Source organism: Ictalurus punctatus, chromosome 2 (genome assembly GCF_001660625.3).
Source record: "Ictalurus punctatus breed USDA103 chromosome 2, Coco_2.0, whole genome shotgun sequence".
Classification (NCBI taxonomy): Eukaryota; Metazoa; Chordata; class Actinopteri; order Siluriformes; family Ictaluridae; genus Ictalurus; species Ictalurus punctatus.
This window is the reverse complement of record NC_030417.2, coordinates 35,374,647-35,394,117: the sequence shown is the minus strand read 5'-3', so window position 1 is coordinate 35,394,117 and position 19,471 is coordinate 35,374,647. Positions and strand designations below refer to the sequence as shown.

Here is a 19,471-nt window from a genome sequence, read left to right as displayed (position 1 = left end):
TGTGGTTCTTCCCCAAAATGCTGCCATGAAGTTAGAGGCACACAAATACACAGAATGTCTTTGTGTGTGATGTAGCATTAAGATTTCTTTTCACTAGAACTCTTCACCTGACCTCATGAATGCTCTTGTATCTCCACAGCCAAACTCCAAAATTTAGTGGAAAGCCATCCCAGAAGTGGAGTGGAGGTCATTATAACAGCATCAAGGGACTAAATCTCAAATGGGATGTTCAACAAGCACATATGAGTGTTCTGGTCAAGTCTCCACAAACTTTTGGCTTTATAGTGTATATTCAAGACACGGTATATCACAATAAATTTGTTGTTTCTCAGTCGGTAACGTGTTTTTAAAAAATTATGATCTATATTTAATTCCATGCATCCCAAAGTTTCTTTTCTCATTTACACGTAAGGATAATGTATTTGCAAAGTACATTCAATGTAAATGTCTTATTATAAACATCAATATCGCTTCCACGGTAGTGAAATATAATATTCGTTTTGCTAATCTGGATTAAAATCCCAAGGAAATTACCCAAAAATTGCATTCAATATCCAACCAAAAGATTCACAGCACACTCATCTACTGTGATCTGTGTCTCAAATTGAATGCTTATCTAGTAATAAGATATACTTATATAACATTTACAGGGTCAACGATTCACAGGACGAAATACAGTAGAAGCAGACGAGGAAGCTAAAAAGACCCAGATGATACATTTGTTCAACTGAAATGTAGAGGAAGAGAAGTTGTGTCTTAAATGGCAGACTATGAACTACATAATAAGTAGTAATATATTTAGAGCAAGATCATTAATAATAATATAAATATAATCAACACTATACCTATGTACTCAAGTGTGTAGTAGGTGGTTTTTGTTTCCCCAGTAACGATTCAGATCAGGTATAAACAGCATCCCAGTGAACAGAGGCGATTTTAAACCCCAAATGTTTTATCAAATTTGATCTTAATTTGCATGCGTAACAAAAACTTTTGATTTTCAACCAAATTTAAGATGCAGCGCCCTCTAGTGGCTTCCCTTTTCCGTTACTCCCAGTGCTAAGTGCAAATAATGTAAATAATGTCCTGTGTCATTGGAGACACAACTAGATGATCGCCGTTCTTTATATATATATATATATATATATATATATATATATATATATATATATATATATATATATATATATATATATATATATATATATATATATATATATAAAATGAAATGAAATGAAATGATGGGGGAAAATATATATATATATATATATATATATATATATATATATATATATATATATATTTTTTTTTTTTTTTCCCCCCATCATTTCATTTTGCTTTTATAAGATATATATGCTCACCATCCACTTTCTTTACGGCACACCAATACACCTGCTCAGTCAGTCATGTGGTAGCAGTGCAATGCAGACAGAGGTTCAGCTAATGTTCACATCAAACATCAGAATGGGGAAAGATTGTTTTTTTTTGTGACTTCCATTGTGGTTTGAGTATTTCATAAACAGCTGATCTCCTGGGAATTTCCCACACACACAAACACCAATCTCTAGAGATTCCACAGAATATATATATATATTTACTTTTGCAGAATTTGGCAGATGCCCTTATTCTGACATTTATCTCATTTATACATCTGAGCAGTTGAGGGCCTTGTCCAAGGGCCCAACAGTGGTAGCTTGGCAGTGCTGGGGCTTGAACTCCTGACCTTCTGATAAGTAACCCAGAGCCTTTATCCACTGAGCCACCACATGGTGTGAAAAACAAAAAAACATAGAGTGAGTGGCAGTTCTGTCCGTGGAACTGCGGTTTTGATAAAAGAAGTCAGAGGAAAATGGCCAGATTGGTTCGAGATGCCAGGAAAGATATAATAATAATCAAATAATCATTTTTTACAACCGTGGTGAACAAAAAAAAGCATATCATAACTGTCACTCACTCAGTGGCTGCGTCCGAAATTGCGTACTGTGACAGTACTACTCAATTCGATGCCGTATGTATTGCACGGCAACTTGTGTTTAACCAAGGTTTAGTACTTAAAAAGAGCCGACGCTGCCTTCCGTGTTTTCTTTTTCTGAGCTCGTCCACACCAGTCCTGCTGCACTGTGGGATTGTTTGACTCGTGTAGTGTCCATTGGTTGCATACTGCAAAATCTCGCCGGAAGCAGTTCGCTATCCGGGTATTGCTCGCCTACTGAGAATTTTAACATACTACCCCTCTGGCGTACTGCTTTTTGCATACCGTGTAGTAGGTAAGTATGCGGTTTCGAATGAAGCCAGTGTTTTTTGTACTATTTTGACTGTCGTGTGTATAAATGTATTTCACTTAATACAAAATGTATTTATTAATTTGTTTGTTTATATAAATTACATTTAGCCATTTAAGTATCTAATTTGCTTTATTAATATACGTATTATAGACCTTGTAGGTCAAAGGTTCTCAACCTTTTGTAACTAAAGCCATCCCCAAGCCTCCCCTATCATGTGACACACCCCCATTCCCCCCATATTGGAGGAGACCAGGTATAATGATTATCTATTCTATATAAAATCTATCTATCTATATATCTATCTATCATCTATAATCTGTTTTTGATAGATAGATAGATAGAAAGGTTTTTTTGCTTTTATACTTTTTAAATTACTTTTCATCACTTTTATGATTTTTAAAATAACTTTTAGAAAGCTATATAACGGACAGGTATAGAACATGAATGATCAAAAATGTTCCCGAACACTATAACTACTTTGAACAAGAGAACTAGGCTGTAATAACGTGGACTATTTTACATGGAAAACATGTTGCATTCCATTCGTCTATGAATGATGTAAATTGGGACGCAGGGCGCGTCTCGTTATCCATGACGTTCTTAAATCTGCTCTCGGCCCCTCACTGAACAGAGCAGACGCAGAGAGAGGTGAGAGTGCAGAGGGAAAGCAAGACCTCGCGCTTGCAGGACAGTACTGCCATTATTTGGAAAGTTGCTACGGTTTGTCCAAATAGTCGCTAGGCGTTTTTTATTTTAATTTTTTTTATTTATAAAACAGAACATGGAAACAGGCAGTTATAGCTCCAATACTCAAACCTGGAAAAGACCTGTCAGATCCAGCAAGCTATAGACCCATAGCATTAACGTCACAGCTAGGCAAAACTATGGAGAGGATGGTAACAGATAGACTCGATCCCTATATAGAAAGTAAAGGGCTTCTTTCACCGTATCAGTCAGGATTTCACAAAGGGAGGGGGACAATGGATTCTATATAATGCCTAGAGTCAGAAATTAGGAAGGCTCAGACTAACAAAGAAAGTGTAATTGCTGTATTTTTTGATGTTGAAAAAGCGTATGATATGCTTCGGAAGGATGGACTTCTAATTAAACTTGACAAATTAGGAATAAATGGTAAGATGTATAATTGGGTATTAGACTTCCTGAACAGCAGTGCAATAGAAATTAGAGTAGGTGCAGAGTACTCAAATAGGTATGCAGTGGAAAATGGTACCCCACAAAGCAGTGTATGTAGCCCAGTACTGTTTAATATTATGATTAATGACATATTTGATCATGTTGGAGAAAATATAGGAAAATCACTTTATGCGGATGATGGGGCACTCTGGATTAGGGGTCGGAATGTAGAATATTTAAGAAAGAAAATGCAACATGCAATAGGGAAAGTAGAACAGTGGGCAAATGAATGGGGATTTAAACTATCAATTTCAAAATCACAAGGTATAGGTTTCTCTAAACGTCATAAAACAGTACCACTTAAATGATATGGGCAATCTTGAACAGGTCAAGGCTGTGAGATTTTTAGGAATGTTTTTTTGATGAGAAGCTGACCTGGGGTCTGCATACTGATAAAATGAAAAACAAATGTAAAAAGATTAGTAATGTTCTGAGATGTCTGTCAGGGCGAGACTGGGGAGCAAGTAGGGCATTGCTCAAAGATATATATCAGGCTCTTATGAGGGCCGCCTTTGATTATGGCTGCCTAGTTCGATGCCGTATATGTCGGCATCGAACTGTTCTACATCCGGAAAAAACTCGTCAAACCTCACATTCCTAGCATGCTTAGTTTTTTTCAGAAAAGCTTTGATGTCATCTATGCTATATTCACGGCTCGAAAAGCCACTTCGATTTAAACTACATGTAATACTGCAGTCAGATGATTCGCTCTCACTTTCTACCTCCACGGAATTTACCTCATCTTTCCTCTTTGCTTGTGTATGAGGATGGTTTCGCCGTCTCTTTCTCTGGGGCACCTTGAACACATTCTCTTCCGTTTCCAAGTGAGAGCTTTCATCCCCAACTTCATCAGCTAGAGACTGATCAACACTATCCAGTGACACATTACTGTCTTGTGTATCTTTAGCGCATAAATCTGGCTCAACCTCAGCTTTCTCTTCTTCACCTGGTTTAGCACAGACACCTGGTGAGAGGGGCCAGCTTCAGGTGTCTCCACCTGAGAAGGTACTGCTGCTTCCGCTCTCGGTGTCTGGGCCCCATGCACCCCATCACCCTCTCCAGCAGTAACCTCGTTACCAGCGGCCTCGTTAGCATCATTACTATTTGCGGGATTGACACGTTTTTCCGGACAGGCCCACACCAGATGACCAGTTAAACCACACCCAAAACACTTCATCGTTGTAGTTGTAGCATAAATGACATAATTAAAATCGTCCACCTTTACATTTAGTGTCAGATCATTATTATCCTTCATGACCATGTACACAGAACGTCTGAAAGACACGATATGTTTTACAAGAGGGGATTTACTTGTTATCGCTATCTTCTTGATCTGCGAGACCAGTTTTCCATAGCGAGTTAAAGTTTAGGACAGAATCTCATCCTCAATAAAAGGCGGAACATTATCACAATGATGACTTTTTTTGACGGGGTTGACAAAGGAAGCACTGAGGTAAACACACCATCAAGCACAACTCCATTGTCTACCATTTCGTTGGCCAAGTCCACCGCTTTCAAAAACAACACGACGGCACTATTCATACGGGCCGCAGACAGAATGTTGTCGTGTCCAACGCTGGTGGTAGTGGCTACATTTACAGCATGCCACTGCGTGAGGGAATCATACTTACCCGTACCTGAGGCAGCCATGCTCCCAACCACGGAAGCAGACGCCCAGGTCAGCGAGAAAAATCACACACACACACACACGCACAAACAAGAGTAAATTTAGAGTATCTCAGAAAACAAAGAATAAAAAGGAAATCGTATTTCTGAAGAAGAAAAGATAGAAAAGGGAACAAGCGAGAGAGACAGAGAGAAACAAGAGAGAGACAGAGAAAGACAGAGAAACAGAGAGAGAGAAACAGAGAGCGAGACAGATAGAGAAACAGAGAGAGAGAAACAGAGAGCGAGACAGATAGAGAAACAGAGAGAGAGAAACAGAGAGCGAGACAGATAGAGAAACAGAGAGAGAGAAACAGAGAGCGAGACAGATAGAGAAACAGAGAGAGAGAAACAGAGAGCGAGACAGATAGAGAAACAGAGAGACAGACCGAGAAAGACAGAGAGAGAAATAGAGAAACATATACATATATATATATATATATATATATATATATATATATATATATATATATATATATATATATATATATATATATATATACACATACACACACACGCCACATATTCTTTTATACATATACCGTATATTCATATGCTATGATTTTTTACTGGAAACAAAATCAAGCGTCGATCTCCCACCCCAAAACCCGTGACTGATCTTAATACATTGATTTATTAGGAAATTCTATAACGGTTGTTCGGTATGTAGTTAATCAAACATGGGGTAAGGTGTTGAGCATGCAGTGCTTTGCAGAAGTATTCACCTCTCCTGAACTTCTACACATTGGTAGTGTTCGAGTCTGGACTGAAATGGACCTAACGGGAACGTATGTCATGAATCTAAACCAAGCTGTGGATAAATGAAAGTGCAGAGAAGATTAGTATGATCAGTATAATATTATCTACGAATAAAAAACATAAAAGGTTACAGTGATTGCGTAAGTATTCACCCCCACTGCTGAAACAATCATGTATTGGAAGGAGTACATTAATATAAATCTGTGATCTGAATTGAAACTACCGTCGTAGACCATTAATCCACGTCTTCAGATCAGAGAATTCAGCGTAACAAAAATCAGCGCAATATCCGAAGCTGGAATCAGTTTAGTGAAGGTGATTTGAACATTGTGATGCTTTAAAAAAGAAATAAATAAAATAAAATAAACTAATCCCGATCAGTCACGTTTAGGCCCCGTAACAAACTCGTTCTCCATCCGTTTAGAATTGAAAGTCGTAAAAACATTTTATTATTACTCGTTACAACTTACAAAAAAAAAAATAAAAAAGGTAAAGGGATCACAGAGAAAACAGCTCCGGCGAAATTCATACAATCATACAAACATTAAGAAAAGACAGAGGAAATGGTGATCGTATCAAAGTGGATTTACAATAAGAAAGGCCAAGGCACTGTCAACGTAAGAAGAAAAACATTTTTAAAAAAACAAAAAAAACAAAACATATTGTATCCAAATACCACAAAATGAGAAGGTGTATAAAAGTGTGATTGCATGTGATTTGTGTTTTGAATAAATCAAGGAAAAAAAGTACAGTACTGGGACTAAGAATATCTTTAACCCTTTAAATCTATTTAATAACTTATTCTGTGAATGAATCAATTTAAATAATAACACTATTTTCCACCTTGCTACATATGTATGTATGTATAAATATATATTTATACATATAAAGTCCTGGATGACTGTTAGTTCGAGCATTTTTTTGGTCCTATTCCGGGTCCGAGCACACTACACAGTAACTGGCTCATATCTGTGAGAAACTGGTAAAGAACCCGATCAGGACTCAAATAAACTCCCTGCATTATCAGATTGTCAGAAACATGAACTCTTATTCTCAGTCAAAGCTGCGAACCCCCCCACTGTGCCTCTGCATATGACTTCAGCACCAAAATCACAACCGTGTCCCCACACACACATACACGCACACATACACACACACGCTCACTCACTAGTAGGACAATCTGGGTGTTGAGATGAAAGGAAGGAAAGAGAGAAAGAACAGAGGGAGACAGAGCAGAGTACCTCCTGAACCTACTGCTAACGGCTACAACTTTAGATAACATTTAAAAAAAGCAGACATTAATGAGGTAAAATATCGATGGCATGCTTATAAAGCCTTTATAAACCCTTTGAAAGTAGTAAGTATGTGCAATTCTCTCTATGTGTTCACTGCAAGAGGAGAACGATTCAAGTAGACATGCAGATCATTTCCTAGTACAGGAAGAGTCTGTCAAATCCTTCAAAAGTCTAATCTAAACATCTAATCTTGTCCATGTATAAAGACAAAGGCAATTACTGTTGAATTTGCCTGATGATAAAAAATAAATAACTTAAAAGTAAGGCCCAACACCACCTCCTCTCACACATCCTTTCACACGTCTTTCTCTGTTTATTTCCTTTTTTCAGTGCGTGTGTGTGTATATATATATAGACGAGAAAGGAAATAGGCTCAAAAGTCACGAAGTGGAGCGATTAAACATCATGCTTGGCTCTCTCTTTATCATCCGATCTCAGTCGAATCTCTCTCTCCGTTCACATAGCAATGGATCTGCCTCTTATTGCCTTTCTCTGTCTCGCAATCTCTCTGTTCCCTTTCAGTCAGCTCTCTCGCTCCCTCTTTCAGTCCTCTCTCTTTTCTTGCCTTGCTCTCGGGTTTTTTTCCTCTCTTTTTTCCCCTTCACATCTTGCGCATGACCAGGACAGTGGTGAGAACTCCAGCCAGAAAGACGCCGACGGTCTTCCAGGTCGGTGTGCCAAAGTAGGTCTGGATCCCCTCCTGAGGGAGAGAGAGGGAGGGAGGGAGAGACAGAGAGAGAGAGAGCGAGAGACAGAGAGATAAAAACAATATTATACTTGATCTTTGTTGGTCTCCACTCCTGGTTTATGGCGTGTGGCAGCCTACAAGAGACCTTCCTTTAGTTTACACGTGAGGAGAGATATCTACTGCTCTAAGTGGAGGAAATTTCTTGATTTTTTGCAGTTTGCAGTACTTTTGTGGCGAGGTAGGAACAATATTGCACAAATGGTCACAGTAACAATGTCATAGTTTCGTATGGAACCTGATAGATATAGAACCCCATTTGAATTTTTTTTTTCCCCCAAATGTGTCAAGTTTTTAACTACCAGTCAAAAGTTTGTGGACACCCGACTGAAATGTTTCTCATGATCTTAAAGACCTTTTGGTCTGAAGGTGTGTGATTAAATGTTTGAAATCGGTGTCGTAGACAAAATTATAATCGTGCTGACATATTCGTTTCTTTCCTTAGGAAAATAACATTTTAATTAACAAAAAATATTTTTTAAAAGGACGACTTGGAGAGAAATATCCCGAAAAGCAGCCGATAAGAGTCCAGCGTCGGTGTGAACTCCTTTAATACTGTTTAAAAAGCATCTCATGGAATTTCCTCAAGAAATCGGTCGAGAAAACACCAAGAATACATTTCTGGAAATTCTGCTCAAAAAGGACATCTACTTTGAAGATGCTAAAATACTCAATTATTTAGATTTATTTTAGATTTTTTATCACAACATAATTCTCATAGTTCCACTTGTGTTATTCCAGAGATTTGACGACTTTATTATTATTCTAAAATGTGGGGAAAATAAAAATAATGGATGAGTGTGAACTTTTTGTATGTACTATTATTATTTGCATTGATTTGTTCTCATTTTGTTTTGTGTCTCTTTCCTTATGGTGTTTGTGCTAAGTGATTGAGCATATGTTTGTTCTACATTCTTGTCTGTTTGTAAAAATCAGAAAACCCAATAAAGAATAAATCATTGAAAAAAAAGTGTACTTGCTTACTTGTTTAAATAATAATCTAGGTGGGATATTAGTATCCAGTATAGTTAAACGCCCATAATATATGAGATTAAGTGAATATGAAAATTTATCTTGCATGTCCCAATCAAAAAATAAGCAGCGAGACACTTACCCAGCCTCCCTGTTCCCTAATCCAATTAATCACATGTTCCCGCAGGTAGTCCAGAGTCCAGTTGATGATGGTTCTGATGATGTCTGGAATTTTCGTCAGGAGAGCCTGAAATTGCGCGTGAAGAAGAAACAGGTCGAAAAATGTAATGAGGATTCATGCAAATGTAAAGATAGCTAACAGAGGCAGATACAGGGATAGGGGGAAAAATACAGATTTACGAAAGAAACGAGACTTCCCTCAGTTTCAAGTTAGACTGGTGCTTTAAAGTTTGTATATAGTTTGTACAAGTTGCTATATATCTGCAGAAATATGACATGAAACATCGTCAAAAGTCCTAACAGTACTGGTCACGCCAGATACTGAAAGCAAAGGTTCACATACTTTTGTCTCTCACAGATATGGGACGGATATTGGATCATTTTTCTCAATAAATAAACGACCAAGTATAATATTTTTGTCTCGTTTGTTTAACTGGGTTCTCTTGGTCTACTTTGTGAAAATATGATGAGGTTTTAGGTCGTATTTATGCAGACAAGTCGAAAGTTCTACAGGGTTCACAAACTTTCAAGCACTACTGCGCACTGAGAGTAACTGGGCATGAAAAGGATAAAGAATCCTGTCTTGGAGACGGAAGAAAGGCTTTGATTAAGGCCGAGTTAATTAGTGTCCTTGCCTTGATCACAAGTCGACAAGCAAAGTAGAAAAGCGCCACCACTCTGCCCCAGTTAAACTTCCCATCCGAGAAAATCTCACGCGCCACCTTCACAAACACTTCTTTAGTTGGCTGGAGAGCTGAGTCGGCTAACATTCTGTCATGGAGAGAGAGAGAGAGAGAGAGAGAGAGAAACTGTGAAAATATGGTACAAAAGGGGGATTTTCCTCCTTGTTCCATCCGACTCTGGCACGCACGCACTCTCACACACACACACACACACACACACACACGTGTAAATAAGAAAAATAAAAAAGGAATAAAAATATATAAACAGTATATTTTAAAATAAATGGCAGGAACATCCTGCATAATCACCTGTAATCCTATGACATCAGCAATCACGATATATATATATATATATATATATACACACACACACACACACATGCATACATACACAGTGGAGGGAAATAATTATTAGAAGTATTAGACTTTTTTTTCAGTAAATATATTTCCAATGAGGCTATTCACATGAAATTTTCACCAGACATCAGTATTAACTCAAGAAATCCACAAGTACAAAGAATTCACAACATTAAAGTCCATTAATAAAGTTATGTGTAATAAAGTGGAATGACACAGGAAAAAAAAAAAAGTATTGAACACACTAAGAAAAAGCAGTTCTCCAAGCCAAGGTAAGGCACGGAACCAGCTGAAATCCGTAAGTAATTACACCCCCTATCTGTGCAAATTAATATCAGCTGGGTCAGTAAATTGATGGTCTATAACAGGGGTTCCCAAACGTTCCCAGGGCAAGGCCCCCCAAATGGCATTAACATTTCACCGAGGCCCCCCTTTCGCAAGATGTCTTTAAAACACATTAAAAATACAGACGTCTGAATATATCCCCCCCCTTTTTTTTTTTATTAATAATTACATCTTACATCTTTACATTAGGGATTGATGGGGTGTGTGTGTGGTCGTCTGAGAGTGAGAATTTTTTTTCACACCAAATTGTTGAGGCCCCTCGGGCGCCCCCTGGTGGCCCCCACTTTGAAAACCACAGGTCTATAAAAAAGGCTTTTCGTTACCAAGGTGTCACACAAGAAAGATCTCATGATGGGTGAAAGCAAAGAGCTCTCCCAAGACATTCACAACCTTATTGTTGTGAAACATATTGATGGAATCGGATACAGACGTATTTCAAGACTGCTGAATCTTCCGTAAGCACCAGTGGAGCCATTATCCACAAGTGGAAGCAACATCACTCCATCATCACCCGGCCACGCACAGGAGCTCCTCGCAAGATTTCTGACCAGGGAGTCAAAAGAATAGTCAGAAGAGTAGCCCAAGAACCAAGGACCACTCGGAAAGAGCTCCAGAAACACTTGGAGGCAGCAGGTACCATCGTTACAGAGAAAACAATAAGCAATGCACTCCACTGCTCACGCTCACCACACAGGACTCCATTACTAAAGAAACGGCATGTCAAAGCTCGTTTAAAGTTTTCTACAACTCATTTGCACAAGCCTATGAAATACTGGGAGCGTGTAGTCTGGTCAGACGAGAGCAAAATTAAACTTCTTGGCCGTCATACTACACACCATGTTTGGAGAAGAAATGGCACTGCACATCACCCTAAAAACACTACACCAACAGTGAAGTTTGGAGGTGGAAGCATCATGGTGTGGGGCTGTTTTTCATCGCATGGTACTGGCAGACATCATATAATTGAGGGAACGATGAAGGGAGCCCTTTACCGGGAGATTCTTGAGAAGAATCTGCTGCCATCCACCAGTTTGATGAAGATGAGACGTGGGTGGAGCTTCCAGAAGGACAACGATCCACAACATACAGCAAAGGAAACTCTCAATTGGTTTCAGAGAAAAAAATCAAGGTGTTAGAATGGCCCAGCCAATCACCTGACTCGAATCCAACTGAACAAGATTTAAAGACAATATGTTTAGAAGAACGGACCAAAATCACACCTGAATACTGCGGCCCATTAATTTCTTCATACAGGAAGTGTCTTGAAGCGTCATTACAAACAAAGCCTTCTCCACTAAGTATTAAATACATTTCACTTAGCGTGTTCAATAATTTTTTCCCCGTGTCATTCCTCTTTATTACACATAACTTCATTTATGGACTTTAACGTTGTGAATTCTTTATATTTGCGGATTTCTTGAGTTTGTCTGGTGAAAAATGTATGTGAACAGGCTCTTTGGAAAAATATTTACTGAAAAAAACGTTGCCGTGTTCAATACTTATTTCCCCCACTGTATACACACACACACACACACACACACACACACACACACACACACACACACGTACAGGTTGAACTGAACACATAATAATAAAAGTATATAACATAAGAAGCAGGCAGACATCACACGTTTATTACTGACACGACAGGAAACTTATTATTGAATGATGTATTTATCAATGCAGAAATGCAAAACACTTTCATTATTTGGTTTCTGTTAGCTCAGACCAAGGTTTGTTTACTTAATGTCCAGAGAACAAAATTTTATTTACTGTGACACAAAATTGTGATCTCACCTCTGTAGGTCTACGTTGTTGTCCAACTCGTCTCCAATCTGCTGTAAGCACTGAGCGAGTTTTTTATGGGTGGGGTCGCAGAGCTCGCTCCCGCCCAGTTCGTGCCGCGATACAACGGTGCCGCTGTCCCCATGACGATGAACTCGCTCATAAATGAAACTGTGCGTCATAGAGAAAGAAGGATCAGACTCGATAGAGGAATGAGGCAAAATATAATATAATACAATAAAATAAAGGAAGACAGGATGGAGCCTCACTCCTTCAGCAGCACAGCTCCTACTTCTAATATTTGGTCAGGGCCTGAAAGAAAAAAATGTCACAGCTCAGGCCATCGTCTGTAAGAGCTCGGTTTAATCTCATACGAGAAACCAGACCGAGCTGATATTTAGGGTCATGGTTACATTTCAGCCTATTTGTTAATACTCATTTCTCGCCAAACACGACAGGAAGGAAACATGAAAAGGCATACAGCAACGTGAAGTTTCAGTTTCTACAAAAGCCGAAGAGTTCGCACTGTTATGCGCTGCGAGTCATCGCTCAACACCATGAACTATCGATGACAGGATGAGGCACAGGATGAGGCACAAGATCACGGCACTCTCACCGACAATAATCTGTTGACCGCAGTACAATAACATTTCCCACTGTTGACTGTGTTGCCACCTACATATTTTTAGATTCAGCTGTTAATGGGTGTGTGTGCTTGGCCACTGCCATTGTTCGGTCGTCTTTTATAAGCCTCTATACGATTAACGTATTAGGTAAAGCGTCTTCTAAGTTAGGGCCGGGCGGTGTCACAAAAATATCGTGTCACAACACGAGGAGGTTTCTACGATACGCAACGCGTATCACGATATATAAACTAGCTCACGAACTGACTGCAAAACAGAAATAAAATGAACAAAACAAACTATTAAACTGACTTTCACGCCACCTTTGTTCAACGCCTACAAAGAAGATTTGTTTTAATTACACCAAATCGACAGCATCCATGTATGTATGTATGCATGCATGTGTGTGTATTTATATATATATATGTGTGTGTGTATATAAAATAAAAATTCCAAACAATTATGCACACTATTCATATTTGTAAACATCTCACTGACAGAACAAATCCAAGCTCAAATTATTTCTAGGTGTGATCACGCAGAATAAAACACAGCCTAACATAAAGTAGACAAAATGACACTCCACACTGCCAAAATCACATTATTTCCAACGAACTGCACCTCATAGATTCTGCAAAATCATTTGGTAAACGTGTACATTGGGGTACTCACTGTTACACTGTTTCTGAAAGCACTCTTAACTCTAACGTCCTGCCGCCATAATCTGATGTCGGGCAACAAGCAGCACCACCTCACCGCTCCAGTGGTATGATCCTGAGCTCGGGTTACTGTCTGCGCAGAGTTACACACATTCTCCTCACGTCCACGTCTGTGTGTGTGTGTGTGTGTGTGTGTGTGTGTGTGTGTGCATGCGCATGGTGCTGGACTGGCATCCTGTTCAGGGTATGCCCCTGTCCCTATATCATGCCCGGTGTTCCCTGAATAGATGTGGCTCCAGATCCACCACATCCTCGATCAGGATACTTAAACGGTTACTTAAGATGACTGAATGAATGAAGTTCTGTACGCGAGTGTGAAAGAAGGACCACAGATTGAAGACGAGGCTGCTGGCCTGTTCGTTTCTCTCCAACGACAACCAATGACTCAGCAAAGTAAATTAAATCACAATTGCACATGATCACATGGCCTATTATGATCACATAACCTATATATGAACTAGAAGTGTAATATTAAGGATTTTACTTTTTGTTCTAAAGAGGAGACAGGACATATTATTATGATTATGATTATTATTATTTGTACATGACTACACTTCCTACATGAGCAGCACTAATTCAAGTAAACACTGACTAATCAGTGGAGCTAAACAATCAACACAGAGATGATGATGATGATGATGATGATGATGATGTCATCCCTCTGTCAAGAAAAACAACATCAACATCATCATCATGATCAGCTCATGATCTAACTGATAAAGCACTATATTTCCAGGAGGCTGTTAAGATGTTACCTGTTTGTTAAACATGAGCGAGTGTGAACGCCGGTCTTTGTTGGCACTCACACTGACACTGACAGCGAGCTGAGAATATGTACGGGCATGTTTCTGTCTCCCGTTAGCTTAGCTATGCTAACTAGCCTGCTAGCCGACATGAGGTTCACAAAGCTTCCGTATCTCTTTTATTTTATTTTATTTATTTGCCAATATAAATATATATCAATATATATATAAACGATTCAAATACACTAGTGTTTTGTTAGACATGTTGAATACTGCGTTGAACCTTACTGGTTAAATTAGTCTTACCCGCATCGCCTTCTCCTGATAGCGCCGCTGCCATGTTCGTGTGAAAAATGATTACACTGGACTTCCGCCTTGAGTGACGCAAACGTTAGGGGCAGGAAGAAGGGCGTACCCGGAAGTGCACGCTCATCTACATCTGTATTTTTTACATTTAATAAATTAATTTTTTATTTATTTTAAATTATTAAATAGAGTGCTATGTTACTATTACAGCATTAGAGATAAGCGGGAAAATAATAAATATATGATTCCATGTTAAAAAAAAATGGTCCTTGTGGGTCTCTACTGGTAATTTGTTCCCTTCTACTGGTGGCATGTTATGTCTAGTGGATACCATTAAGGACCAATAATGGTAATGGTAATGGTTTTAATGCTAAGCTGATGGTTTGTAATGGTATTTTTTTATAGTGTAAACCATTAGAATTTCTGTTTTGTTTTTTTGTATTGTTTTTATGCTTGTTTTTTCAGCATGGATGTTATGTCTAGTGGATACCATTAATGACCTATGTCCTTAATACGAACTAGTACGTAATGGAAACCATTTGGTAATGATTGTAATGGTTAACAGCTGATGGTTTGTAATGGTATTTGTAGTAGAAACCCTTAGAATTTCTGTGATGGTTTGTATTGGGGTTTGTTTCAGCAGGGATGTTATGTCTAGTGGATACCATTAATGACCTATGTCCTTAGTACATCTTAGTATGAAATGGAAGCCATTTGGTAATGGTTGTAATGGTTAACAGCTGATGGTTTGTAATGGTATTTGTAGTAGAAACCCTTAGAATTTATGTGATGTTTCTATTGGGGGTTTTTTTCCAGCAGGGAGGGCAAATAAAACGTATATTAAACACAACAACAGCAACAACACCATAGAGATGCACTATATGTCCAAACGTATGTAGACACCTGTCCATCACATCCATATGTGGTTCTTCCCCAAAATGCTGCCATGAAGTTAGAGGCACACAAATACACAGAATGTCTTTGTGTGTGATGTAGCATTAAGATTTCTTTTCACTAGAACTCTTCACCTGACCTCATGAATGCTCTTGTATCTCCACAGCCAAACTCCAAAATTTAGTGGAAAGCCATCCCAGAAGTGGAGTGGAGTTCATTATAACAGCATCAAGGGACTAAATCTCAAATGGGATGTTCAACAAGCACATATGAGTGTTCTGGTCAAGTCTCCACAAACTTTTGGCTATATAGTGTATATTCAAGACACGGTATATCACAATAAATTTGTTGTTTCTCAGTCGGTAACGTGTTTTTAAAAAATTATGATCTATATTTAATTCCATGCATCCCAAAGTTTCTTTTCTCATTTACACGTAAGGATAATGTATTTGCAAAGTACATTCAATGTAAATGTCTTATTATAAACATCAATATCGCTTCCACGGTAGTGAAATATAATATTCGTTTTGCTAATCTGGATTAAAATCCCAAGGAAATTACCCAAAAATTGCATTCAATATCCAACCAAAAGATTCACAGCACACTCATCTACTGTGATCTGTGTCTCAAATTGAATGCTTATCTAGTAATAAGATATACTTATATAACATTTACAGGGTCAACGATTCACAGGACGAAATACAGTAGAAGCAGACGAGGAAGCTAAAAAGACCCAGATGATACATTTGTTCAACTGAAATGTAGAGGAAGAGAAGTTGTGTCTTAAATGGCAGACTATGAACTACATAATAAGTAGTAATATATTTAGAGCAAGATCATTAATAATAATATAAATATAATCAACACTATACCTATGTACTCAAGTGTGTAGTAGGTGGTTTTTGTTTCCCCAGTAACGATTCAGATCAGGTATAAACAGCATCCCAGTGAACAGAGGCGATTTTAAACCCCAAATGTTTTATCAAATTTGATCTTAATTTGCATGCGTAACAAAAACTTTTGATTTTCAACCAAATTTAAGATGCAGCGCCCTCTAGTGGCTTCCCTTTTCCGTTACTCCCAGTGCTAAGTGCAAATAATGTAAATAATGTCCTGTGTCATTGGAGACACAACTAGATGATCGCCGTTCTTTATATATATATATATATATATATATATATATATATATATATATATATATATATATATATATATATATATATATATATATATATATATAAAAAAATGAAATGAAATGAAATGATGGGGGAAAATATATATATATATATATATATATATATATATATATATATATATATATTTTTTTTCCCCCCATCATTTCATTTTGCTTTTATAAGATATATATGCTCACCATCCACTTTCTTTACGGCACACCAATACACCTGCTCAGTCAGTCATGTGGTAGCAGTGCAATGCAGACAGAGGTTCAGCTAATGTTCACATCAAACATCAGAATGGGGAAAGATTGTTTTTTTTTGTGACTTCCATTGTGGTTTGTGTATTTCATAAACAGCTGATCTCCTGGGAATTTCCCACACACACAAACACCAATCTCTAGAGATTCCACAGAATATATATATATATATATATTTACTTTTGCAGAATTTGGCAGATGCCCTTATTCTGACATTTATCTCATTTATACATCTGAGCAGTTGAGGGCCTTGTCCAAGGGCCCAACAGTGGTAGCTTGGCAGTGCTGGGGCTTGAACTCCTGACCTTCTGATAAGTAACCCAGAGCCTTTATCCACTGAGCCACCACATGGTGTGAAAAACAAAAAAACATAGAGTGAGTGGCAGTTCTGTCCGTGGAAATGCGTTTTTGATAAAAGAAGTCAGAGGAAAATGGCCAGATTGGTTCGAGATGCCAGGAAAGATATAATAATAATCAAATAATCATTTTTTACAACCGTGGTGAACAAAAAAAAGCATATCATAACTGTCGCTCACTCAGTGGCTGCGTCCGAAATTGCGTACTGTGACAGTACTACTCAATTCGATGCCGTATGTATTGCACGGCAAGTTGTGTTTAACCAAGGTTTAGTACTTAAAAAGAGCCGACGCTGCCTTCCGTGTTTTCTTTTTCTGAGCTCGTCCACACCAGTCCTGCTGCACTGTGGGATTGTTTGACTCGTGTAGTGTCCATTGGTTGCATACTGCAAAATCTCGCCGGAAGCAGTTCGCCATGCAGGAATTGCTCGCCTACTGAGAATTTTAACATACTACCCCTCTGGCGTACTGCTTTTTGCATACCGTGTAGTAGGTAAGTATGCGGTTTCGAATGAAGCCAGTGTTTTTTGTACTATTTTGACTGTCGTGTGTATAAATGTTTTTCACTTAATACAAAATGTATTTATTAATTTGTTTGTTTATATAAATTACATTTAGCCATTTAAGTATCTAATTTGCTTTATTAATATACGTATTATAGACCTTGTAGGTCAAAGGTTCTCAACCTTTTGTAACTAAAGCCATCCCCAAGCCTCCCCTATCATGTGACACGCCCCCATTCCCCCCATATTGGAGGAGACCAGGTATAATGATTATCTATTCTATATAAAATCTATCTATCTATATATCTATCTATCATCTATAATCTGTTTTTGATAGATAGATAGATAGATAGAAAGGTTTTTTTGCTTTTATACTTTTTAAATTACTTTTCATCACTTTTATGATTTTTAAAATAACTTTTAGAAAGCTATATAACGGACAGGTGTGGAACATGAATGATCAAAAATGTTCCCGAACACTATAACTACTTTGAACAAGAGAACTAGGCTGTAATAACGTGGACTATTTTACATGGAAAACATGTTGCATTCCATTCGTCTATGAATGATGTAAATTGGGACGCAGGGCGCGTCTCGTTATCCATGACGTTCTTAAATCTGCTCTCGGCCCCTCACTGGACAGAGCAGACGCAGAGAGAGGTGAGAGTGCAGAGGGAAAGCAAGACCTCGCGCTTGCAGGACAGTACTGCCATTATTTGGAAAGTTGCTACGGTTTGTCCAAATAGTCGCTAGGCGTTTTTTATTTTAATTTTTTTATTTATAAAACAGAACATGGAAACAGGCAGTTATAGCTCCAATACTCAAACCTGGAAAAGACCTGTCAGATCCAGCAAGCTATAGACCCATAGCATTAACGTCACAGCTAGGCAAAACTATGGAGAGGATGGTAACAGATAGACTCGATCCCTATATAGAAAGTAAAGGGCTTCTTTCACCGTATCAGTCAGGATTTCACAAAGGGAGGGGGACAATGGATTCTATATAATGCCTAGAGTCAGAAATTAGGAAGGCTCAGACTAACAAAGAAAGTGTAATTGCTGTATTTTTTGATGTTGAAAAAGCGTATGATATGCTTCGGAAGGATGGACTTCTAATTAAACTTGACAAATTAGGAATAAATGGTAAGATGTATAATTGGGTATTAGACTTCCTGAACAGCAGTGCAATAGAAATTAGAGTAGGTGCAGAGTACTCAAATAGGTATGCAGTGGAAAATGGTACCCCACAAAGCAGTGTATGTAGCCCAGTACTGTTTAATATTATGATTAATGACATATTTGATCATGTTGGAGAAAATATAGGAAAATCACTTTATGCGGATGATGGGGCACTCTGGGTTAGGGGTCGGAATGTAGAATATTTAAGAAAGAAAATGCAACATGCAATAGGGAAAGTAGAACAGTGGGCAAATGAATGGGGATTTAAACTATCAATTTCAAAATCACAAGGTATAGGTTTCTCTAAACGTCATAAAACAGTACCACTTAAATGATATGGGCTAGACCTTGAACAGGTCAAGGCTGTGAGATTTTTAGGAATGTTTTTTTGATGAGAAGCTGACCTGGGGTCTGCATACTGATAAAATGAAAAACAAATGTAAAAAGAT

General features: G+C 38.1%; 1 protein-coding gene across 2 annotated transcripts; it reads right to left on the bottom strand.

Moving 5' to 3' along the window:
* Nucleotides 1-6,322: 6,322 nt before the first annotated feature.
* Nucleotides 6,323-14,743, bottom strand: LOC128629196 (apoptosis regulator BAX-like). 2 transcript variants are annotated; one of them, XM_053676113.1, is made up of 6 exons: nucleotides 14,657-14,743; nucleotides 12,535-12,577; nucleotides 12,278-12,436; nucleotides 9,731-9,866; nucleotides 9,058-9,162; nucleotides 6,323-7,898 (listed from the first exon to the last, which is right to left on the bottom strand). In XM_053676113.1, the coding sequence occupies exons 1-6, from the start codon at nucleotides 14,688-14,690 to the stop codon at nucleotides 7,800-7,802; spliced, it is 576 nt and encodes a 191-aa protein (XP_053532088.1). In that variant the 5' UTR covers nucleotides 14,691-14,743; the 3' UTR covers nucleotides 6,323-7,799. The 2 variants fall into 2 exon arrangements, with proteins under 2 accessions (XP_053532088.1, XP_053532089.1); XM_053676114.1 differs by having other exon boundaries at nucleotides 12,535-12,578; nucleotides 14,661-14,728.
* Between the last annotated feature and the right edge of the window lie 4,728 nt (nucleotides 14,744-19,471).

Coding starts and splice junctions, on each gene's coding strand:
- LOC128629196 (XM_053676113.1), bottom strand. CDS start 14,690: ATGGCAGCGGCGCTATCAGGAGAAGGCGATGCGG. Junction 12,437..12,534: donor GGAGCTGTGCTGCTGAAGGA/GTGAGGCTCCAT, acceptor TATGACGCACAG/TTTCATTTATGAGCGAGTTC. Junction 7,899..9,057: donor TTAGGGAACAGGGAGGCTGG/GTAAGTGTCTCG, acceptor TCTCTCCCTCAG/GAGGGGATCCAGACCTACTT.